Genomic DNA, 26,333 nt, shown 5'->3' on the forward strand with positions numbered 1-26,333 from the left:
ACGCCTAGTATCTCTGTTACAAAATTCTGAATGTTTGGTTAATTAGATACAAATATATGAACATATGCACATATTTTAATTTTATATGGAGATAACGAAAACTGCTGCCAGATGCTTTTTTTTATGGTCGATTTGGAAGAGATGATATGCTTGTTGTTCTTTCAATTAACGGTGGAAAACAGAATCCTAAGATTTGATATGATTAATGCGGAAGAATCACAATCAAGCCTTACCAGCAAAATGAGCCTCTCCTTGTAACTAACATTTGTCTCTATATACTTCTGTCATGTCAGTGTGAATTTAAGTAATTTATTTGTTTTCTTCCTCAAATAAGATATATTGCCACTGTAATGTCCAGGGTTACTGTGATAGGAGCCAGATTTATGGAGGAGAGGGGCAGCTTAGATGGAAAGTTGGGTAGCAATACACTGTCAGGGAAACAGAGAATTAAGGGAGAATTCCAAAGGCAAGCAGTCTTAGAAAAGAAGGTATCAAGAGACCTCAACAGTGGAGGAGTGGTTTTTAATTAGGGGTGATTGTGGCTGTTTACACTGAGGGGTCACAAGTGTATAAAGTTTGATAGAGCACATTCCGTAGACGTATTTGTAAAATAAGTCCGGCCATGCATAACAATGTTGGATGGTGTCGTGCATTCAGTAAGTATGATCTTATGAGTAACCCCCACCATAAAAGAAAGAAAATAATTTCTGGTTGTATTTTTAAGAATGTTTTTATGTACAAAAATATACAATTTTGTTGTTTTTATAAATGGTCATTGACAATAAAATATTCAGTTTAGTATCAATGATTTTCTAGTTGCAAAAGAGAGTCACACAAAAAATTAGAAAAAAAAAATGTGGCACGTTGGATCACTCATTGAGCTCGGATTTGATTGTTTTTATAAGCAAAAATTAAATAAATTAAATATTAAAATGACAAAATTCAAAGTTAGTTTCTTTACCTTTCAGCTAAGAGCACCCAACCATATACACAATGACTTGCATATTATTTCTAATTTTTTCGTTTCAAAATCAGGTTGCTGTTAAGATATCCCAGTGTGACATAATGGTGTTCAGGCACAAAATGTGTGTCACATGTACTAGATCATCCAGGGTTGTATCCTGGTCATGGCACAAAAAATAAACTCGATAAACAGTTATTTTATTTACACCCTTTCTTAGAGATTAGACGCAAAGTCATGTGTGAGTTTGATGAACATGCTCCTGTGGAACAAACTGGATTTGAACTTGAACATCTAAGTTTTCAGCCCGTGTTTTTAACCACTAAGCCGCCACCATCATCCCCAAATAATTCAATGAACTGTTATTTATAATGTGGAAGAAACAATCACATGTCATAAACATTCTTATAAACCATTAGATGAGCTTTTTTTTTTTCATCCTTACGAATTGTTTTTCTTAATCAACGTTTCTACATTGAATTCATATCTCTACTAGGTTGACTGATCATGTTGGAACAATCTAGCATATGGATGAACGTCTTATTCAAATGTCTTTAACTCTCTATCAAATTCTGGTTTTCTATTCCACTTCGGACACCACTGTCACATTACAACCAAAGATATTATTTCATCCACTGTACAAGGTAATGGTTCTTTTTCCCTGAAAAAAAAATAATAATATAAATTAAAAAAATCAAATACATTACATAGTATCTGCATTCAAATAAATTAATAATAAATTAATTTCATTCTGCTGAGGGTTTCGCGATTTTGTCATTTTTTTTTAAAACATATATGTATGTATGTATGTATGTTTATTTCCTTATAATATATACCAATCCTTATTTAAGAAGCTCAATGTAATTACAGAGCATATAATGAATGAATGACAAAAGTCTATATTCCAAATTTCATGATGTTGACCATCTTACAATTATGTAAATGTAAATGGCATAATAGAAACATATTATAAGGTATTTACAGCTTCTCTTCCAATTTTCGGATTTTAATCGTGTAAAAACGCACTTTATTTCTCTTGGATGGATTGATTATTGCTATTTCTTCTGATGAGTTAAGGGCAAAATAGATTCACTAGTTGACATAATAATTAAGTGATTGATTTTGTGATACGAAACAGATACTGACAAGAATTGTAAATTATAAGCTCGTTAACCTCATGAACTTTGGAATATAGACTTTTGTCATTCATTCACTATATATATATATATATAACAGAAAAATTTTATTGAAAATCAATTTAAATTCTCAAAAAACATTAAAAACCTGTAATGAAGGTATACAGAATTTTTAATTATTCAATAAGGAGTACAAATAAACTGAAAAAAACTTATTCCACAGAGTTTCAAAAAATGCAATTCTTCTCATCAGAGGAAAGAGGTTTGCAAAATATACAATAAATTTTGCAGATTAGTGCATAAGAAGAAACTACAAACACATACATACAGTGACATGCATAAGTATTGGATACAAGTTATTTTCTGTTATAACTCTAGCTTATGTTTGCCATTTTGCTTGATATTTGCTCAGTAATATCTCGTAAAATTGTTTTAGTTGTACATGGAAAGGAAAATTAATTTTTTTTTCTTTTGTCAAAGTTCAAAATTACCCTCTGTGAACGTATTTGGCACTTTATTCAAAGTTGCAATCAAAACTTTGTATTTTAAAAGACTTTAAATATCCAGATTTTCAATAGTATTGAAATGTTATCTCTGACCAATCAGAGAAACACACAATTGTTTACAAGATGGTTACTGATCATCTAACTTTGTGATATGCATTTTACAATTCAAGGATTATAAATGGTAAAAACTAAAGAATCCTCCAGAGATATGCGAGATAGAATCATTGGATGCCACAAAAGAGGGACATGATTACCGAAAAATTAGCAAAGAAACGAATATAGCAATAAGCAGGATATAGCATCAGAAAATATAAGAAGTAAACCTCCCAAGAAATAGAAAACCAAGAAAAATAAATGAGAATACTTCAAAGTGGATCAGGATAAATGTGCAAAAAAAAAACTTCCATTACTTATACTAAAATCAAAACTGATCTTGAGGGTGCTAGAATTAATGTAAGTAGAGATACCATTAGCTGAGCTCTATATTGTACGAGCTTTCATTCAAGATCACTAAGACTCTGATGAACTACAAGCCCTTGTACACCCTCGACGTAAATACTCCCGTCAAACCTGACAAGCAGCAAAGTACCACCCCTACACAGTAGAAATCTTTAGATGTAAGAAAGCCTTCTACTCTAACAGTTTCTTTCCTAGACGTGCTAGACTTCGGAATTCCCTTCCAGGTTCCTGCTTCCTCAATTGTACTGACATGCAGAAGTCCAAGTGTAATGTGAACAGACATCTTGCTGCTCAACTCCCTACATAGTATCCCTGAAACTTATGTCCCTGATAGTAGCTCCCTAGATCAAAGTGGCACTGTGCTTTGCTTGGGGTTAAAATTTAATTAAAAATAAAAAAAATAAATTACTGAAAGTCAAAACATGTCAAAGACCAATAAAAGTTTGTCAAAAATCAATGAAAAGAAAGATATGCAGTTTTGGAAAATGATAATCTGGTCGGATGAAATGAAACTTGGAACTATTTGGAAGGAACACACCAACAAGTGTTTGGCAAGAAAATGTCACAGCCATCAACAAGCACAATACTATCCCTACAGTTAATTTTGGGAATGGTTCCATTATGATATGAGGATGCTTTTCATCCAAGGTCAAATGGTAGAATGATTGATAGCATTTACAAGGAAATTCTAGAAAAGAATCTTCAGAAATCTGCAACTTTTTTACGACATCAAAATTTTGTGCTTCAACACGACAATGATCCCAAACATACCAAAAAGTTTGAACCATTGCCAGGGATAATAAAAAACAAAATAGAAGTTAAAAAAAAATGTTTATAACACCTTTATATTAAAACGTCTATCTCTCTACCTATCTAAATTGTAGTCTTCATAAATAGAAGGGGGCCTAGTCACTAAAAAATGACATCACATCCTAGGTTGAAGCAAGTCAGACTGTCGATAATGAATGAGAGCTTCTTACAAAGAAACATTAGAAAACTTAAAAACTTGCATTGAAAAAGGAGAATTTGCACGATAAATGAGAATTAGTTGTTTTTGCAAAACAGCATTCTGTTAATAAAGATTTGAATGGATTTTAAAGATTAAAATTTGTGTATTTTTTACTTAAGAAATTGCATTTAAAAACAAGTGAAGCATGCACGGTCCCCCGTGAGTACAAAAGTCCCCAGGGGACGTCAAATCCTGGTGAAAATGAACAAACGGTGCTGTTTAAAGCCTTAACATATGTAAATTGGAGTTCTGCACCATGCAAAAAAAAGAAATGACTAAGTCCATCATTTGCCCTCCACCCATTTAGCCCCAAAAGTCCCTAAGGCCTTAACATATTGAAATTTGAGTTCAACACCATGCAAAACTGCTAAATAGAGATACACAGAAGATTTTGGACAAATATGGTAAAATAGTCCCAAAAATGGAGTGGTTTTATTAGCCCTAAAAGAGCCCCTGGGGTACACCCAAGAGTTAGCGCAAAGCATAGACAAGTAAAATTATATAGAAATCAGTTAGTTACAACTTTTCAGAAAGTTTTATAAAAATACAAGGTATCCATTTTTTTTAATAAGCACAAAAGTGTCAATTTTAATCATTTTAACCTGAAAGGCACCCCCGGAAAATCCGTTCTGTTTCTTTTTTACTCATTATGTTTAATGTTTGTGCAAAATTTCAAAAAATTCCAAGGCATAGTTATTGAAAAAAGTGCAGACAGACAAACGAATGAACAGACAAGGGTGAATTTACAGGTCCACCCTCCTTTTGTCGGGGGACCAATAGAAAATAAAGGAACATAATTTGATTTATATTAAAACTGAACTTTATTCAATATATTAGGTTGGTGCAAAAATAATGTTGTTTTTTATGTGTGTGTGTGTATATATATATCTGATAAAAAAACGACATTATTTTTATGTGTGTGTGTATATATATATATATATATATATTATATATATATATATCTGATAAAAAAAACGACATTATTTTTATGTGTGTGTATATATATATATATATTATATTATATATCTGATAAAAAAACAACATTATTTTTATGTGTGTGTGTGTATATATATATATATATATTATATATCTGATAAAAAAAACATTATTTTTATGCGTGTGTGTATATATATATATATATATATATATATATATATATATCTGATAAAAAAACGACATTATTTTTGCACCAACCTAATAAATTAAAAAGAAAAAACAAGAATTATGTTCAAGGGTTTTTCCAAAAGTAAGTCTGTCTATTTTTTAACTAAAAAAAAAACAAACTAAAACATTAAAGAGCTACAAAATCGGGAGTGGCACCATTTAAGCAGGTGACTTTTTGTGCTCAAGAAATTATCTTTCTACATAATCAACACCATTCTTAATGCACTTTTGCCAGTCTCATTTGATGCCACGGTCATAAAAGTCTGAAGCATACTGATCATTTATATCTCTGTCGGAAATCTTAAATCGATGAACCCATCTCTTAACTGTACTGAAATCAACTTCATCGGCTTTGCAAACGTTCAACAGGTGCTGGTGAATGTTAATCGGTTCAATTTTTTTCTGCATGGATGAATTCAATAATGCAACTCTGCTTCTGATGCAAGACCATGAAATAGGTTGCTTTTTAGATTCTCACAGAGATAAAACTTTCAGGTCATGAATGTATAAGTTCAGTCATCATAATACAATTTATAATACCCTTTGATCCATTCGGACAGATTATAAACTAAACTTTTGGAGTATGTAAAATTACATATGTTTGAAGCATAAGACAATCAGGGCCCGTGGCGCAGTTGATAGAGACGTTGAATCTCTACAGTTCCAGATGAACATTGTCTGAAGATAGCGGTTTCAATCCCACCCAAAGTGTGCCAGAGGTTAATTGGCCAAAATGTGGTGAGACGACAACAACTACGGATGGCAGTGATGGCTGAGAATGCAGTTAGGAGATTCGAAGTTCCTATCCGTCGTGGTTACCACCTGACGAAGGCCAGAGGAATTAGTTGGCCGAAACGTTGTGAATAAACAAACCAATAAAAGATGAAAAACAACAACCAATAAAAATGAGACTAGTAGTTCGAAATAAAAATAAATTAATAAGACAATCAAATACTGCAAAAACTTAATTTGTGAATTTAGGAAATCGAAAATAATTAAATAAATTAAAATCAAACGTTAAATAATTTTAAAAAATGAAAGCAAACAGAATATTTTTGAATGAAAACGAATGATAAATAATTTTTTAAATAAAAATTTCAATTCAAAGAAATTTAAATACAAAATGACTTGTGCAAAAATACATTTTTAAATAAAACTTCTCGAAAAATCTGTTGGATAATTTAGTTAAAAACAGGTTTCTAAATAATAACATTATTTCAGCACAGGCTATATTCTGCATAAATACAAAAAACGAATTAATTAATGGATTTTGTAAGTGTTTTAAAACTTGTTGATACAAAAAATTTTGGGAATAAATATTTAAACAGTTTTAGTTTACAATTTTTTATGGCAATTGTTTATGTTTCTTTATACTTTTGAAGGAGAATAAACATTACTTTATAAAAATATTATTATACAAACAAAAACTTCCTCACTTAATAAATTTGAAACATTCTTTTTATACAAAAAAAGTTTTAATGGAATTTGATAAATGTAAAAGAAAGAAATGAATAAGTTAACATTTTATCGTAAAGTCAGGGTCAAGACTAAATGTTTGCTACGTTTATTGATTCCCGATATTGAAAACTAAAGATATCTTTCAAATATATAAATAATAATGTGAAAAATTTTATTTATTATTAAGAGAACAGATTGGAAAAAATCTCGTGAAAATTAATAGGTTCATAAAATTAATAGATTCATAAACTAAAAAACGAAATTTTAATTTTCAACTTTCTGACCAAAAATTTACTATTTTTTTTAAAGAAAATTACAAGAAAATATACAGTTAAAAAAAAAAAAAATTCAATGTTATGTTTGCTGTATTATCAAGAAAAAGGATTGTAAAGAAATATCTCATCTTAAATTTGAAAACGGGTGCATTTTTAACTTAAACTCAAAATCACATGTGACACAAATATAAACCTTTGCAGTATTTTCTGGGCAAAAATACTCACTTTTAATCTATTTATGACATCCAGTTGCGCATGCGCGCATAAACATAAACCCATAACAACGTAAACAAATAAACACAAATCGCTTCTTTTGCAGATTTTGACTTGTGCACTGAAATATTAACATTATTTTGAAATTATTATTTAACATGGGAAGAGCGGGGGTGTTTTGCAACTATTCTTTATTACAACTATACTGTCGCTATTTTCTTACAACAACTTTAACCCGTTGACAAACATAAGAACAATTGTAGTAAAGCCAAGATTACTACTACTACTACTCTCTACCCGTCCCTTTTCCTTCCTTCTTTTTCTTTACATTTCTAGATACAAAATAGTTGTGTGAGAACGGTGAATTTGTTGACACATTTACTAATCTGTTTCAATATTAGTTTTATTTTATTTTATTTATTTAGGTTTTATTTTTTTGCTTCAGGTTTTATTAATTATTTTTTTTTTAGATTTTAAGTTTCTATAACTTGGTTGAAGGATTCCAATATGGGTTTTTCATTCTTATATTTCTCATCGGTAGGTTCATGTGCATTTTTGCTGTTAAATGACTTTCGTTGGCATTCGATTCGTAGGAAAATCATGTTTAATTTTCAATTTTTGAGCGATTATTCGGAAACATAGGTAACTTTACACGAATAGGAAGGATTTTTTTTTTCATGTTTGAGTAGTCCATCCGTGATTTTTCATTTTAATATACTTTCATAGAAATGTTTCTGTTATGTCAAAAAAAAACTATTTTCTTTACGTCACAAGTGTCATGCTCATACATGAATTCCATAGCTAGCTAACATACTCACCCAACGGGTCACGGGTAGTTTAGTGTAAAATAAATTTTTATCTTTTGAAAAATAAAATACAATCATTTTGGATCAGGTTAATGAATCCTCAGTAATATCTTTAAGAATTGAAACAGAAAATAACCATTAGTTATAATCAGTACTGTAGCTGTTCTTTTCTTTTTTTTTTTTTTTTTTTGTAACATTAGCAGGTCACATGACTTTAATAACATGGCCTTATTTACGAAGGTCACCTCTTAACTTGTCTACCTTTCTCTCTCTCCTTTCCCCATATCCCTCTGCCCCACCCCTTTTTCAACTCTGCCCAATCCATTCCTGGAAACTGCTGAAAAACCATCCCTCTGACAAAACCTGTCCCAGTTGACCTGCAAAGAATGAATAATTTTTCATTTTCAATATAATTCATACACACACACACACAAACAGCTGCTCTTTATATATCATTGCTTAAACAATTATAATCATATATCATTGCTTAAACAATTATAATCGAAAAAATCTTTTCCCAAAACATTTTTTAAGATCTAATTGTTCTTTACTTATTCAAATATAAGCATTAATACCTAAAGAATTTCATCAGAACAAAATGGAAACGAAAGGAAATGAATGACTCAAGGGAGATAGCTCACCAACACGAATTAATGTCAGGTCATTCGGCAGAATGTGCTCTCCTAAAATGAGGACGTATTCAGGCTTAACAACTCGACGATGATTGAAACGTACTCCACCAGCCTTGATTATGCGTTCAGCATCAACTGAGATAAAAATTCAAAGAAAATTAGGGGAAAAAAGACATAAATATTTTGTTTAAATGAAAAAATAATTTTTAGGAAGCATTATCACATTCCATAGCAAAATATCAAAGACTGCATGTACACATGGTACATACTAAAATTGGAACAATATGCAGAATGTTAGCATAGGCTCAGTGCAAGAATGACATACAAGCAATCTTGAAGCAATCCATATTTTTAAGAAACTGCAAAAAATTTCATACTCCCTTCCTCCAAAAAAACACTTAAAGAGATGGCACCAGGCTTAGCTGATCCCACACAAAATAGTCATAAAGAAAGTTGAAAAGACCAAACAGGGAGAGCACTAACCAGACCTCCACTGAAAGGGTGTAGACAATACTGGGATTTTGAGAAGGCTTATTGCCGCCTAAATCCCAGAATAGACTAATGGTTCTTGCGAGCAAGAAATTAATGGAGAGCAGCTGCTGCAATAATGCAAAATCATTAACAATGGTTAACGAAAAAGATGGAGAGTACTGGAAATCTAGGAAGATTCGTTATCACTCAGGCTCTAGGGAATATTATCAATTATTATCAGTGAACAATCACTGATAGTGATGTAAGAACTCAAAGGGAGTAAATAATAATAAAAATTAAATAGAATTATATTGTACGATGGGCATTCCAAAAGTAATGTTTCCTATGTTTTTATTCCGCCCGAATGGATCAGAAGGATAGCAAATTGGGTACTTGTACAGTTTAATCAAGACATTAAAAAATGAAAATATCGAAAAAAGTTTAAACTGTATGTATCGGTTATGGAATGAACTTCTCCGAAAAAAAATTCACTTAATTTCATCAAGTAGTTTTTTTTTTTTTCCAGCGAAAAAACAATTTGTTATGATACCGAGCAAAAGGTTCGATTTTTAGGAAGAAAAGCTAGTATTAAAGATGGGGAGGGAGTGTCGGCGCTTAACATTATCTCCCCATGGCGTTTGTAAACTCCAAACAAAAATTAAGAAAAAAATCCAAGATGTCTGCCTTCAACGTGCTGTCATAAAAACGTGTTTTTCCGCTGTAAAAAAAAAAAAAAACTACTCGATCAAATTAAGTGAAATTTTTTTGGAGATTTTCAGTTCAGAACGGATATGTACAATATAACCCCTTTTCGATATTTTCATTTTTTTAATGCCTTGATTAAACTGTACAAGTACCGCAAATTGCGTCGTTATGATGACTGAACTTATGCATTTATGACTTGAAAGTTTTATCTCTATGTTACAGATGTTGATTGTGAGACTTTAAAAAAAGCAACGCCTGTCATAAACATGCGTTAGAAGCAAAGATGCATCATTGAATGGATCTGTGCAATGTGCCTTGCTAGTTTCATAATAAAGTAAAGTCCATCTGCTTGTCGACTTTGGTCATTGATAATGTTCATCCTACAAAATCAATTTTTGATTCTTGTTTGTTTGTGTGCAATGTTGGTACATGTTCTTAGCAAGAAAAAAATGTAATTTGATTTAATTTGTTTAAAACTTTATTTTATCTGACCAGAATGATTTTTTAAATTATGACCTCTTACGAAAAAATAGATTAGTAGCTCTATATTCATCAAAACGATTACTTCCCTTTCCCTCGCCAACTTTTTACTATTTAATCAAAAGGGAAATAACTCTGTATTCATTAATACAGAGTTGCTTTCCTTAGGATTTTTTTTTTTCACTTTCAAGCACATCATTTTTTTTTTTTTTTTTACATTTCATTCATGTAAATTATGAATGAAAGGAAAAATAATCTCAGGCAACACTGGGTAAGGACAGTTAGTAAATTAAAAACAATATTTCAATAATTTATCAAAGTAACATATAGACGAGAAATACACACACACATATAAAGACACACCATATTTTACCTGATAATTAGTAATTTACAGATGTGAGTGGCCAATTACAAAAGAAAGTGAAATTGAGATGTATTTCTTAACCAGGACAGTCACAGTTCCCACTACCACCACCACATCCACCACCAATTTGCCAACTCTGTATGTGTGGGAGGGGGGGGGTATTCTTTGATAAAAAAGTTTTCTGCCTCACCCTATCCATATTGTGAATCATTTTGAGGTATGAGGCAAACAAAACGTACTAACTTGAGACCAACAGAGAAAGAGAGGAAAAACACAAAAAGAGAAAGAAAGATAAAAGAAAAAAAAAGTAAAACAAACCAAATGATGAAAAAAAGACAAAGCTCTAGAGATTTGGGAAAAATCAGCCTTTCCTTTACCCTGCGTTAGTCCCATGGGGTGTTTTGTCACCCCAATTTTGCTTAAGTGCTTATAATTCCTACTTAGTAACTTATTTCTTTTCCTCCCTCCCAGTACTCTCCTGACTCAGCCAGAGTATAGGACATGTAGTATGGCGCAGTTGTATCTCAGTTTTCCTTGGAGGTAGACATCGCTTTGTTCTCCTAGAATATCCAATCACCCCAACTGACTAACGTAGGTATGATTTTATGATTTATATATTTTTGTATTGTTCCAGTGGGAATGAAAATGTGTAGATATAAGCGCATATTATGTATCATTAGGATACTCTGTAATATTCAAGATGGAATTAATGTGTTTTGGTATTTTCTTTATCATAAGTTTTGATGGGATTATTATTTCATTCATAATTTATTACTCTTTCAGTCTTGTAACCACGAGCTTAGCTAATGTAATGTCTTAATTTTTCCTTAGTTTTACAATTTATTTTATTGTATTTTTTTTATATAAATATCAACAAAATACAAGTGAATCAAACTGTTCAGCAGGGACTGTAGATATATCCTGATCTGACCTAGCAGGGTAACTATATTTTACAAAATAATAAAACTATAAATATTTTTATACTGAGGTGCATAAACAGATATGGATTTAACCATGTTTGGAACACCCAAGTGACTAACACAGGGTTTTAAAAAATATTTTTTTTAGCAATTTGTTTTTTCTAATTTAAAAAAAAAAAAAAAACAGCAGAATTCCACTTTTTCTGATTTAAAAAAAAAAAAAAAAGAAAAAAAAGCGACATTCACACATCCTTGATGCTCAGACGAGTGCACATTTAATTCAGAAATAGCAATATTTTGACCCACTTCACTGCTACTCCAACAACTGCACGGCCTGCACACTAAATATGTTTAATTTAGGATGATGAGCTGGACATTACTAAGGCATCACTATTAACTTACCAGTTCTGCCAAAACATTTTGCTTTCATGCAGGTGTCAAGAATTGTCATTCCAGGCTCCAAGAAAATTTGGGTGGTGGTTGCATTCTGAAACAATTCAGACATTTCTGCCTTGGACAATTCACTGAGGATCGTGGAGTTTCCATTGAACAAAGCCTCTGTCCAACGTTTTGCAATCTTTAGTCCTTCCTCTACAAGAAAAAGAAACAACATTTACGTTTTTTTAATGGAATCATGTGACTGTTGGGTTTTATTATGTGATTAAACGAACTTTACTTAACTAAGATTGCTCAGAAGTTTATTTCCTTTTTTTTTCTTTCACTTTTTCGTTTAACTATGCCAGGTTTTTTTTTTATTTTAGCAAATTTTTTTTTGCTTTATGTTAATTTGTCTGAAATAATAGATTTTTCTCTCCACTTGGCACGATTATAGGCTTGGTCCAAGTGAAGGCTGGTTTTACAGAGATCATTGCCTTTCTTTCGGTTGCTTCCTGGTGACTTTTAATATAAAAGCAAGTTTCATGCAATGTCATCATAGGCCCTCAGCAATTAAAGAAAATAGAGTTGTCAATTTAAAGTTTGCTGCCTCTAAAAATATATATATATATATATATATATATATATATATATATATATATGTAAAATTTAGGGTTGTTATTTTCCAGAGATAATGTAACCAGTGAAGTATAACAAGATTAATACAAGAGAGCTCAATACTGAGGTAGAGCAGGGTATACTTTTAATTTGTTTTTACATAAGCAGTAATGCGTTTCTACACAGTCATGAACATGTTTCAGTCTTCTATTATTTTGTAACTAGAGACCTCTCATTATGAATGTAAGCGTGATTGCCTGAAGAGGTCTCTAGTTACTAAATACTAGAAACATGATCATGACTGAGTAGCAACACATTATTTATGTAAAAAAAACAAATTAAAAGTATATATATATATATATATATATTACGTGCATTTGCACTATTACCAGGAACAAAGCTTCTTTCTTAGAACTGCACGCCTGTGGAACTCCGTTCCGTCTGCCTGCTTCCCACCTGAATACAACTTGGATGTCTTCAAGTCCAATGTTAACAAATTCCTAATGAACCACCCCCTTAAGTACACACTTCATCAAATCTCCACACTAACATAATGTACTTGCAATAACCCTTATCCCTGAGTGGCTTCCGGGCCTTGATAAGTGGTGACCACTGTGTAAAAAAAAAAAAAAAAAAAAAATTCAATGAAGCATCTCTGCTCCTGATGCACATCCATGACAGATGTTGCATTCTTAGTCTCATATCATCAATATTTGCAACAGAAATGAAACTTTCAGATCAAGAATTGTCAAAACCATCTGAGCTGCCATTTCCTCATCTTCCACCCAATTGGAGCAATGCTATAGTACCTTTGGATGTTGTCATTATAGATGAGGTCAGGCCATGTAATTCCAGAAATCCAGCAGAGCATTTTGATTTCCATAACGGCAAATCTGTGCTCTGCTTCCCTCATTGTTGTACTTGGAGCTTTACAAAGCAACAAGTTTCACAGTATTCTGATAAATCTTCAACTTTGGATGGTCGCTGATCTTGCGGTTACAAAGGATATCACATTTCACCCACGTCACATTGATACACGCAGCGACTTTTGTTATATTATGGACTGCCAGGCCAAGTAACCTAGACTATTATTATTATGATTGATCAGAGGTTTTGAATGCTAAAAGTGCAGTAGAGAAATAATACTGATGAAAACAAAATATTTCGATAGGTTTGGAATTTGGGAAAATGGAATGTCAGCTAAAATATGTATCAGGAATTTTAACTTAGTAAAATGGAATTTTAGAAACAAACAGGAATTTTAGTTTTCATAAATAACAAGTAAATATGTGACAAAGATCAGATAACTAATTCTTTTCGTGTTATGTTGTAGATGAAGACATAGTTAGAAAGGAAGAGTTTGATCTATACATGTGGAGTTGTTCAGAGACAAGGGTGGTTAGAGTCAGTTCGAGCCAGAGAAGCAACTAGTCATTTGAGGTCGGCAGTCATGGAAGCATTTGGCTGTGAAGACAGCGGGATGTAATCACCAAAAAAGAAACGGCATACACTCTGAGAACAAAAGAAGTCGCAACCATGAATAAATGTTAAATGCGTGAAATATAATTTGGTTTTCAGAATCTTCAGTGAAGGAAATGGTTTGCATTTTCAGGAGCACGTACAGAACCATACGTCAATGGTTGTGTCTACGAAAAGGTACGTTTATTGGTCCCATAAGGAACTGTTTATAAACTGTTATATGTCCCGCGGAAATTGTATCCATGTATGTAATATATATGTGTTAGCAGTCACACACACAACGAACATAATATACACTAGATAATCACATATATAGACATGTGCATATACTCAACACACAAGAGACGATCACAGGCAAATATAAATATTATGTGGCAAGCTGGCATAATGGTTATCAGACATGACTCACTGCCTTTAGGTTTTAGTTTCAATCTCAGCTCGAGTATTTTTTTTTTCACTTACAAGAAATGAACTGTTTAGAAAAAAACATATGTTGTCACCTTTATTTGGGGCATATTTTTTTGTTATTATTAATTTTATTTATTACACATTAAATATTTTATTCAAGTATTTATTCAAATATTTATTAAATATTTTTTTGTTATCCAAGTCATGAGACTGGATTTGGTTGGTTAGTTGTTTTGTTTTACAGCATATCAATCCTTTTCTACGTTACTTAATGCCAAATCCAGTTATTTTGGAAAAAATATTCATGTTGCATCCAGTTATTTTGTAGAGGTTTTATTCTTCAAGCTTTTTGTATCTTCAATCGCTAGTTTGTAGTGTTTGGTTTGGTTGTTTTGTAGTGGGTTTTATCGTTTTTGTTTCTTGCTCTGCAGAACATGAATGAGTTTTGAAATGGGAGAATAAAGGTTATAGTATTAATGTTTGGTTCATTTTAAGTTAGAAAACCAGTGAGAAAGTCGGGAAGATAGAAAAAGAAAGGGGAAATGGGAAGAAGGAAAAGAAGGAAAAGGTGGGTCGTTGTTTTTAGTTTTGGTTTTGCAGAACATAATTAAGTTTTGTCAGAAAGAAAGTAGAAAAACAAAAAGCATCAGTGTTAAGTGCATTTCATCTCAGGAAGCCAATATCTTCAGACAGCCTAATCTGGTAGCACCAGTCGTGAGACTGGAAGTGAGGCAGATGTCCACAAAGTTCAGAGTGGTCAACATCGTTCAGCCAAAATTCCTGACAATGTTCAGATTTTACAGAAACGACTCGAGGAATCCCCGGAGAATCAACACGCCATCTCTCAGAAGAAACTGGCATTTTGAGAACATCAGTTTTGAGGAACCTCTATTATGGCTCTATTATGGCTTTAATCTCTTAAAAAATTCAGATCTTGCAGAGGCAAACCAATCACAATAAAGCAGAACGAAATGCATTTTGTGAAGATATCAATCAAAGGATTGAAAGTGAACTTGGCTTGTTGAATTTGATTATCTTTATTGCCTCAGCTCAATATCACTTGAGTGAGCGAAATATGCGATTCTGGGCTCAAATTCAGTCCCATGAACATACCGATCACCCTCACCTAGCTAACAGAAAGTGACTGTATGGTGTTAGTTGCCTTGATAGAACATTTTACTCTTGAAGAAAGATCAATAATAAAGTTTCAATTTCAATCATCTCATCATTCAGCTACTGTTTGGTGAAAAAAATTTTTTTTTAATCTTCTCTGTGAAAAATTTAAGATCAAAAGGAAACTTGAACACATTTTTCTGCGCCATATTTAATACTAAAAATAATTTTTAAATATAAAAAAAAATCTTTAAAATTTTTGATTCATCAACATGGCCTCCTTTGGTTGCTTTCACTGCTTCAGATTTTTGGCATCGTTTTTACCAAAAACTGAAGGTGACTGAAAATAGTTCTGCCTCTGCAAGAGTTGCCACAGGTGAGCCACGTTTCTGGGTTGTTTATCTCTGACTTTTTGGTCAAGTTCAGTTCACACTAGTTTATTATCATGCATCATCATCATATTTAGTTTAACGTCCATTTTACTTGCTGACAGACATTGAAGAGCTTTTTAAAAATTGACTTCCAAACTAACCTATCTCTGACCAACTCTTCCTTTCAAATCTATTCCACTTTCTCTCATGATCTCCTTGACCTTGTCTTGTGAATTGCCTCTGCTACCTCAACTGTTCTATATCTATTAACTTAAGAACTCCCATTCATTCTTTTAATTGAATTTAATTCAAGCATTCATCTCATGTAAATAACCGCTAGGGCATTTCTAAGAAATGCATGGTTTAAACTTTACTTAAAAAGTAAAAAAGATCCACAAAAACTCACTCCCATGTACCAAAAGAAGTATTTGTTCAGCAAGAGTTCTCTGCCCATGTCGACTTTCTGGTTGAGCCTGAAATTGAATAAAATAAATTAGAACAGGAGTGGATTTGAATAGCACATACAGCTCTCCTGGGGCAATATTAGCCTAGTATCAACTTCCAGATTTTTGGATAACAAACAACAATTTAAAAATAAAATGAATACTTTTAAAAAATTATTATAAACAAGAGTTTTCCAAGTAGTTAAATTACATATAAACATATCAGCTTTAATTCTGCTTGTACACTTGAGCTGCCTTCAGAATCTTATATAGCCCTTGTTTCAAACAATAAATTCTTAACTTGAATATATTTTTATGTATATTTTTATCCAAAGAATTTAACTTTAATTCTTACATTTTTATTTTGCTCTATTTTTATATATTGAGCTTTATTTTTTTGGTGGGGATTGTCTTTAAAATATTATCTCACTATAATATAATATAGACAATAAATCATTTGATTATCAAATCTGTGATTTAACATATATATATCTTATTTTTTTTTTAACCCAATGTTTTTTAATATCCAAATTCCGGTAATGTTCATCTATAATATAAATCGCACCTGTCTGTTTAAATGTATGTATATATGCCTGCTTAAAACTTTCGACAAAAGCAACGGATTTTCACAAAATCGATTTCGTTTTGAAGCTTGACCCTTTGGACGACAAATATCGAAAAATTGGACAAAAATATTAATTCCTTCACCCTTTACTGGGCACTTTTCTACAGGGAGGGGTCGCTTTTTTTGCCGATATTTTCAAAAGTCATCTTCTCTTTTCGATTGTCTAGCCTTAATTTAAGCCTACATCACTTTCAGTTTGACGATGGGCGCAGCAGCAAAGACGTCACTTTTTTTTTTTTCTTTTTTGCATTCTTTTTCTTTTTCGCGGTACGGGTTCAAGCCTGCATGCCCACTACCACTTTTTTTTATTTGCTTAACACACACCTCCAAACACTCGGGCAACACCGGGCACCCAGGCTAGTATACTAATAAAATCAAAGTCAATATTAATTGATCCAATTAATTAAGCTCCATGATTATCGGTATTAATAATCAAGCATGTGTATAATATTTTTGCAATAATTAAGACAACAAAATATAAAATAAGAACATCATACGGTGTATTTCCTTACGTGTTACAATTGTTTCATAACCATTTGGACAATTTTAAACATTATTTAACGTAAAACAACCACAAAAGAATGTTTCAAAGGAGGAGATATTTTGCTCATTGAAGAATATCAACACACCTTCAGACCGGAAATTTCTGCAGGAATTAATATAGATAATACATTCATTTATTAAAAGCTTAAATCGAAACCGAAATCAAAACTTATGAAAAATTATATGTATATACATATATATATATATATATATATATAATTTGAGTGCCATCAGCTATAATCGGAACCAAAACCAAAACTTATAAAGAATTCTCGGTAAAGTTATTTATTACAAGAAATGGAAGTCCATATCAATCAAATGACAGTCACTCGGAGCTTCAATCTATGGTACCCCCTCGCCAAACTTTCACAAGAAACACTCGTCTAGCTGAAAACACTATCAATAATTCCTCCCACTCTTTATCTGTGTCTAAACCTAAATTCCATGAACAAAGCTTCTTTCTTAGAACTGCACGCCTGTGGAACTGTCTCCCGCTTTCCTGCTTTCCAGCTGATTACAATATGGTTGTCTTCAAGTGCAACATAAACAAGTTCTTGATGAGCCGTTCCACTTGTTAACAAATTTACCGAATTTTCATTACTGACGATTACTATATTGTCCAATTTTCTACTGTACAGGTAAGCATGACACACAATATGAATAACGCGCACGCTATCCTATTAATATATAAATAAAATAATGCAATAATTTCTCACATGTCTTTAACGCATGCACAGATAATGTAGCTGAAGCTTTCTGTTTCATATATTTCAATACTCAACAGGTTGGTTTAAGCTGTGAAACGTTTTCTAAAATAACTTCTACATGTGAAAAAAACAAGGGTGCTAAGTCTGGCCGCCTGCAGAAAATCAAGGGGAATAACTGATGCGTTAATTTTCTTGATAGTAAGAAAGATTAATGTTTGATATTTTATAGTATAACAACTTTTTTGTTTCGTTCATGCCAAATAAAGCCATTTTGGTAAATGATTTTATCATTTTATAATATTCATGAGGATTGCTTTAACTTGTTATTCATGAAATAACTGTGTATACATGAATAATTTGGTTCAATTGTTGAACTCAGGAAAAGAGGAGTTCGTCAATATAGAAAGAGGATGGAGATGATATTACCTTTGACTGTTAATAAACTGAGAGCATTATTGAGAGTTTTAAAGTGATTGACAGAAAAATACTACGAAATTTGTCACTTGGTGAGTTAATTACAAATTACATACTAATTAGAACAATTAAAATTAAAGTTTCCTCAATCACAAAACTGACGAATATTTTAACATACTTTGAGGTGAAAGAAATGCATTAAAGGGAGAAAACTCAGGTCTACTGTAGAAAGTCAGGGGGCATAACTACGAATCAATCTCCATATTTAAAAGTTTTATTTATATTACAAAGTCCTTAATTACTTGCCTCCCCACGAAGGCAGAGTCAAACACAATGTCAGTTTTTAATAGGAGGGTAAATACAGGTCAACAAAAAGAGATACTCTGAAATGGAACGAAAATTAAAATTGACTCAGTTTAGAAGGATTTCTCCTTCTGAGGATTTCTCCTTTTCTGTCCTTAGTCAGATTGACTAAGGACAGAAAAGATGAAGTACAGTATCAAAACAGATACTACACTTTGCTCCTAGCAGTACAAAGACAATTTGATAATACATTAAAGCAGTTACAGTATAACAAGCAAAACTTTAAAAAATAATATAATTTCTCCAAGATTTAAATGTCTTCAGATTTTATGGCTTGTTTTTTTTTTAATTTTATTTTTAATCGGAATCCTATGAGATGAGTAAGTTGTATATTTATTTATTTGCGGACTTATTCTCATCTTTATAGTTGTTTTTTGTACTCCCATTTTCACTCCAAACAAGGCACAGTGCCACTTTGATGTAGGGGGCTATTATCGGGGACATAAGTTGCTGGGATACTATGTAGGGAGTTGAGCATCAAGATGTCTGTTCACATTACACTTGAACTTCTGCATGTCAGTACAGTTGGGAAAGCAGGAACATAGAAGGGAATTCCAAAGTCTAGCAGTTCTGAGGAAGAACCTATTAGAATAGAAGGTTTTCTTACATCTAGGGATCTCTACTATGTAGGGGTGAGATTTTGCTGCTTGTCAGGTTTGTCAAAGGTATTTACGTCGAGGGGGTACAAGGGCTCATAGTTCATCGGAGAAACCACCATTAAAATACTTGTAGAACAGGCAGAGAGGTGCAACATTACTGGAACAGAGACTAAAGCTTAGATGACAGTTCAGGATCTATCAGGTTGGCAACTCTCTTTTGAACCCTGTCCAGGAGTGAGAGACTAGTAGCAGATGCACCAGCCCAAATGTGACAACAATGCTCTTTACATAGGTGAATGGTGGCCTTGTAAAAGTACAGGATAGTTTCAGGCATAAGTAACTTTCTAACGCAATATAGAGCCCACCTTCCTCGCAACAGCCCTGGCAATGCTCTCAATGTATTTATTCCAACTCATGTTCTCTGTGAACGTTAATCCAAGGAGTTTGAAAGAAGTACTTTCAAGTAATGTATCTTTAGCCATAGCTATTCGTGGTTGAGAAGGTTTCTTGTAATTATTGAAGGAAACAAGCTTAGTCTTGGCAGCATTGAATGTGACCATCCATTTTTGTCCCCATTCCACTACAGATTGGAGGTCATCCTCTAGTGTTTCTGCCATTTCCTTAGATACGTGTTCATTTGTTTCCTCTCATGCCTATTATAGAGCGTGGTGTCATCAGTAAATATACCCATCTCAGAGACAATTTTATCAGGGAGGTCATTTATGAATATTACGAATAATAAAAGTTCAAGGATAGACCCCTGAGGTACACCCACATTTATATCATATTATTTAGATGTATAACTGTCGAGGACAACCTGGATTCTTCTGTTATTTAAGAAGTATTTAATTATGTTAAATATTTGTCCAGTGATACTGTATGATCTAATTTTCCTGAGAAGATCATCGTGCCATACCCTGTCAAAAACCTTAGATATATCCAGGGTAACCACTCTACCCTTTCCTGCTTTGTCCAGTGTATGCTATATATGTTCAGAGATTACAGTTAGGATATCTGCTGTAGAACAGGCTTGCCAAAATCCATATTGTTGGTCGGTCAGAAGTTTAGCAGGTGTAAAGTGATGGACTAGAGCTTGGTTAATTATGGACTCAAATATTTTGGCAAAAAGCGGGAGAAGGTTACTAGGACGATAATTTAATGGGTCAGTTCTTTCACCAGAATTTTTGTAAACTGGTACCACAGAAGCAGTTTTCCAGCAGTCAGTAAAGCTAGATTCGTTAAGGCATTTGTTGTAAAGTTTGGAGAGGACTGGAGCAACCTCAGCGGAGCATTTTTTTAATAGCACAGCCGGGATAAGATCATGTCCATATGCTTTTGAGATGTCTAGGTTTTTTTATGATATCATGTACCCGAGAAGGAGTGATCTTCAGATCATCTAGTGTGACGCCTGTCTGCAAAGGAAAATCAGGGAGGGAGTGGTTTGCTGAGTTCAATGTGAAGTTTGAGGCAAACCGACTGGTAAGCATGTTAGTCTTTTCGTTTGCTGTGAAAACAATCTCATGATTGTTGGATAGTGGGGAACTATTCATTGCCCATTATTTACTACACTGTTGTAGATTTTCCAGAAATCATGGTTCCTAATTTCTGTGCTTCAATGCGTTTTCTAGTGGTTTCAGTATATTCTCTCTTAACTGTCACTATTTCTTTCTTACAATTATTTCTAGCTTCTATAAACTTTTGTCTGTTTGTACTGGATTTATGTCGGTTAAATCTGCGGTATGCATGCTGTTTTTGAGCAATGGCAGCTGCACAAGTAGAAGTAAACCATTGGGGAGAGTGGGGTTTGTCTATAAAATTTCCGCGTGGGAACATGTGCTTCAATTGCTGTTTTGAACCAGTCAATGGTCTCATTTGTGCACTGTTCAGTAAGAAAAAAAAAGATATTTCCCCATGGAGCATTTCTGATGTCCAGTCAGCCTTCTTATAATACCTTATCGTTTTAAGCAATGGCTCTTCAGTTTTGGGTCGAGAATTTAGTGATTTCTACCATTATCACAGCATGATCAGCATTTCATGACATTTCAGCGAACTATTGCTCTGGTCTTCATCAGATGGTTAACCATGACAGAATAGAGATTCTGAGTCTCTTAATTGTATCTTCAGTAATTACTGCCTTCCATAGTTGCCATCTTAGCACGTTGGAAAACCAGATAAGAATAAGAAACTTCGATTTATAAGACCAAAAAACATCCAACCTTGATCGGCCTTCCGAGTTCATGGCACAGTGGATAGAAGCATTGAATTTCTATGGTTCCAGATGAGCATTGTCTGAAGATAGCAGTTTCAATCCTACCCAAAGGATTAGTTGGCCAAAAACATGGTAAGACAACAACAACAACCATGGAAGGCAGTAATTACTGAGGATACAGTTAAGAGACTCAGCATTCCTATCCCATCGGCGTTAACCATCTGAAAAAGACCACAGGAATAGTTGGTCGAAACTATTATGAAAATGAGGATAACAGTTCCCAAATAAATAAATAAATTGCTTTTTTGTTTTTTGTTTCTTTTTTCAGTAGAAAACTTAGAATCTTTTGTTGTAAAAACAGAATGTTTTATTCTGTTTTTTTGCTTAAGTTGAAGGAGGAGGAAATTAAAATAACTGCAGTCTAATAAGGAAAAAAATAAACAACTTAATCATTTCTTACCTTCTGCTTGGCCATGGTTTGTACAATTGCCATATTGGGCAGAAATGTGTACAACTTCAGCAAAGATTCAACTTCAGTGTCTGGTATGTTGAGAAAATACTTGAACAAAAATAGAATGTAAGAAAAAATAAATATGAAATTTTTCAAACAAATAAAACAAAACATGATTTTCTTAGCAGAAGATGGAACACATGGAAAAACGGTTTGAAGAAAATGGTCGGCTTGGTTGGTTTTACAGCATTTTTTTTTTTTTTTTTTTTTTTTTACACGGTGGTCACCACTTATCAAGGCCCGGAAGCCACTCAGGGATAAGGGTTATTGCAAGTACAGTACTTTAGTCTGGAGATTTAATGAAGTGTTTACTTAAGAGGGCGGTTCATTAGGAATTTGTTAACGTTGGACTTAAAGACATCCAAGTTGTAGTCAGGTGGGAAGCAGGCAGACGGAACAGAGTTCCACAGGCGTGCAGTTCTAAGAAAGAAGCTTTGTTCATGAAATCTACATTTTGATTTAGGCACAGATAAAGAGTGGGGGAAATTTTTCACAGTGGATTCAGCTAGACGGGTGTTTTTCGTGAAGGATTGGCGAGGGGGGACCAGAGATTGGAGTTCAGACGAGCACCTGCCATGGAAATAACGATAAAACAAGGATATCAACCATTTTGGGGTTATTTCATGCTAAATACGATCATTTTGATAAAAGTTCTTTATATCTTTAAATATTTATTCATAGTGTTTGGTTTGGTTGTTTTGTAGAGGAAAATTGTTTCAGAAATTCAAACAAACCAAATCAAAACTTTAGAAGCGTAAGCATTTATTTTTTGTTTGTCTTTGCAGAATATGATTGGGAAAAGAATGTGTGAAAGGGGCTAGAATAGAACCTACCATTGCCATAGTTAGCTTTTTTTTTTTAAGAAGTAATGAGACAGAGTGATTATTAACTGAAGGATGGGAGTACTGACATGGATCAATGGCATGAACTGTGTTGATTAATTAAACATAAATTATTATTTTTACCTGCAGTTGGAAAAGGGGAACAAGAGTCTGTGATAACACATTAATGCTGAAAACATTATACAATTGTTTTTTTTTTTGGTTTTTTTTACTATTGGGTCATCACTTATCATGACCAAGAGCCACTCAAGAATAAAACTTAATGAGACAGAATGAATATCAGCTGAAAGATGAGGAACACTATGGGAGTACTAACATTGTTGAATGGTATGAAGTGTGTTGATTAATTAAACACAAGTTGCTATTTTACCTGTAGCAGGAAGGAAGGGGGAGTAATACCTTTTCCGATTTTTTTTTTCTTATTTTGTTGAGGATGGGGCATCCTACCGAATTGCAGACATTCACACACAATCTCAGACATTCCAACCAAGAGATTTTTTATTTAAAGATTCTAACCATCTCTTTAAGTACAATACAATGTATATTCATTATCTTTACCATGGTTAAACTGATCAATTATATAAACAGATGATTTTATCTAGAATCATAGAGTATTCAGATTTGCACATTTTAATGACTTGGAGTCACTTATCAGAAATATGAATTTTATCATTTGCGTCTGGATTTCAACTATGAAATTATCAAATGAAGGTTCAATCCACAAGTTCTAGACTTTTCTCTCTTAATTACATTATTTTTTGGTTATAAACTGAGTATGAGACAGCCAAACCAGCTGCCAACATTCATTTGATTTTTATTGATTCTAGCCGAGAGCTTTTTTCAGTATTCTCATTGTCCCTTTAAGTGCAATCGTCTAGATTTTTCTTGCACTTGGTTCACCAGGAATACTAGTTAGATAGGTCTTAAAGTTCTTCTGAATTTAGTTTCATGTCATATCTAAACGATGGGGTGGTTTGTATGTTTTAAAGTATATCAAGCAATTTTTGCATTTATTGCTGAAAACAACATATGATTGGGGTATTTTTTTTACTATTGTTAATGGCAGAATCAAAGAAAATTTGATGCTAAAAGTTTTTCACACGGAAGTATAAAAATTCACAAATTCATTTCAAATTCAATTCAACGTTTTGTCCATTCCTTGTCATATTTGTCAATGCTGAGTGAGGGAGCAGACAAAAACTACCGAACAAAACCCAACTGGACAAAAGAATAAACCCATAAATAAATAAATTAATGATTTAAAAACAACACTTTTTATATTCTATTTTTATTTAATTAGCAATAATTCTTGAGAAAATATTTCTTTAATTTAAACAATTTTTTCAATATATTGTAAATAAACTGGCTTTTTGTAGAGTTTAGCTAGTGAATTGTCGCAAAGTTTCAAGTTTTGTTTTGTTTTATGCAAATAAAAAAAAAATGACATCTTATTGCCCTTTCATTTCATGTTTTATTTATGTTGACATTTTTCATGATTTCTATATGGGCATCAAATTTCACTCGTTCCAGCTAGGATCATCCCTTTTCAGCCACAACCAAAATCTTTTCAATTACTTGCATTTCTGTTGTCATCTTCTTTGCTTTAATTTTTATTACAATCCAAATTGATTTCTGACTAGATACAGAAACATTTTTTCAATGTACCATCTTGGTTCTATTCTAATATGGTAATATTTCACCTATTCCATCTATTATCTTCAGAAGCATTAATTAACATTCTATATCTTATTGGTCCCCCTGACAAAAAGAGGGTGGGCCTGTAAATTCACCCTTGTCCGTTCGTCCGCACTTTTCTCAATAACTACGCCTTGGAATTTTTTGAAATTTTGCACAAACATTAAACATGATATGAGTAAAAAAGTAACAGAACGGATTTTCCGGGAAAACTCTGGTTGCCCCTTAGGGGTGCTTTTCGGGTTAAAATGGCTAAAACTGACACTTTTGTGCTTATTAAAAAAAAATGATGCGTTGGATTTTTATAAAACTTTCTGAAAAGTTGTAAACGGATTTGTATATAATTTTGTTTGTCTATACTTTGCGATAACTCTTGGACGTGCCCCAGGGGCTCTTTTAGGGCTTATATAAAAACACTCCATTTTGGGGACTATTTTACCATATTTGTCCAAAATGTTCTGTGTATGTCTATTTAGCAGTTTTGCATAGTGCTGAACTCAAATTTAAATATGTTAAGAACTTGGAGGCTTTCGGGGCTAAATGGAGGGAGGAGGGGGGGGGTCAAATGATGGACTTAATCATTTCTTTTTTTGCATGGTGCAGAACTCAAATTTACATATGTTAAGGCCTAAAACTGCACCGTTTGTTTCATTTTTACCAGGATTTAACGTCCCCTGGGGACTTTTGGGGTTAAATATGGGGGGGGGGGGGGGGATGCTGAACTTAGTCATTTTTTTTATGTCTCATTCACTATGCATTCACGAGGGACCATGCATGCTTCACTTGTTTTTTATTAAAATCCTATTTGATAATTTCCATATTTTTTATGTACACTAATATTTTCAATTGATAAGCAAGTATATCAATAAGTTTTCCTGATATTTCATATTTTGCATGTATTTTAATATAAATAAGCATGTCAGAATAATAAAAGACAAAAAAAAAAAAAGAAATCACTGATTCAAAAAATTTTTTTTTAATAAATCCATTTTCGGGGCCACATAATGCTCAGCTCATCAGCAAGTTTCACTCACCTGATAAAGTTCAAATGGAGATGTTTTGTCTGCATTAAGCCAGATAGCATTACCAGCGGATTTCCCCAATTTATCACCTGTCGATGATGTGACAAGAGGCGTCGTAAGACCTGAATTGAAAAGAAATTCAAACAAACCAAATCAAAACTTTAGAAGCGTAATCATTTGGTAAATTTTTAAAAATGTTTTGTTTATGACAGAACGACTGTTTTTAGGGGCGAGGTATCTCCTTCCAGAAAAAAAAAATAAATGGAGAAAGTTTTACCCCACATCACCTGCCGGTGAGACATGCTATAATAATAGCCTGTTACGATGAGGGACCAGATTAACGGAGACCGTCACCAGTATTACGAGGGTGAATGTGATAACGTTTTTCAAGTACCTCGACATAAACAAAAACATTAAAAGGAGTCAGAATCAGGATA

General features: G+C 32.8%; 1 protein-coding gene and 1 non-coding gene across 3 annotated transcripts in view; one reads left to right on the forward strand and one right to left on the reverse strand.

Moving 5' to 3' along the window:
* Window positions 1-714: 714 nt before the first annotated feature.
* LOC145279931 (tyrosine--tRNA ligase, mitochondrial-like) overlaps window positions 715-26,333 on the reverse strand; it is a 92,414-nt gene continuing 66,795 nt past the window's right edge. The window contains exons 8-14 of one of the 2 annotated variants that reach the window (XR_013868489.1): window positions 25,909-26,018; window positions 22,287-22,385; window positions 16,330-16,396; window positions 11,962-12,150; window positions 8,629-8,754; window positions 1,254-1,622; window positions 715-1,099 (exon numbers count right to left, since the gene is read on the reverse strand). Coding sequence is in view for 1 of the 2 variants with exons in the window: in XM_080131505.1 (XP_079987631.1) it covers window positions 1,585-1,622; window positions 8,629-8,754; window positions 11,962-12,150; window positions 16,330-16,396; window positions 22,287-22,385; window positions 25,909-26,018 (629 nt within the window). In the remaining variant the exon portion in view is untranslated. Of the gene's footprint in view, window positions 1,623-8,628; window positions 8,755-11,961; window positions 12,151-16,329; window positions 16,397-22,286; window positions 22,386-25,908; window positions 26,019-26,333 lie in introns of both variants that reach the window. The other variant, XM_080131505.1, reaches the window with a different exon arrangement.
* Window positions 8,867-8,972, forward strand: LOC145280653 (U6 spliceosomal RNA). Its single transcript, XR_013868611.1, has one exon. It is a non-coding gene; the product is annotated as a U6 spliceosomal RNA (small nuclear RNA).

This window comes from Euprymna scolopes, chromosome 7, assembly GCF_053919585.1.
Source record: "Euprymna scolopes isolate OS-2025 chromosome 7, ASM5391958v1, whole genome shotgun sequence".
Classification (NCBI taxonomy): domain Eukaryota; kingdom Metazoa; phylum Mollusca; class Cephalopoda; order Sepiida; family Sepiolidae; genus Euprymna; species Euprymna scolopes.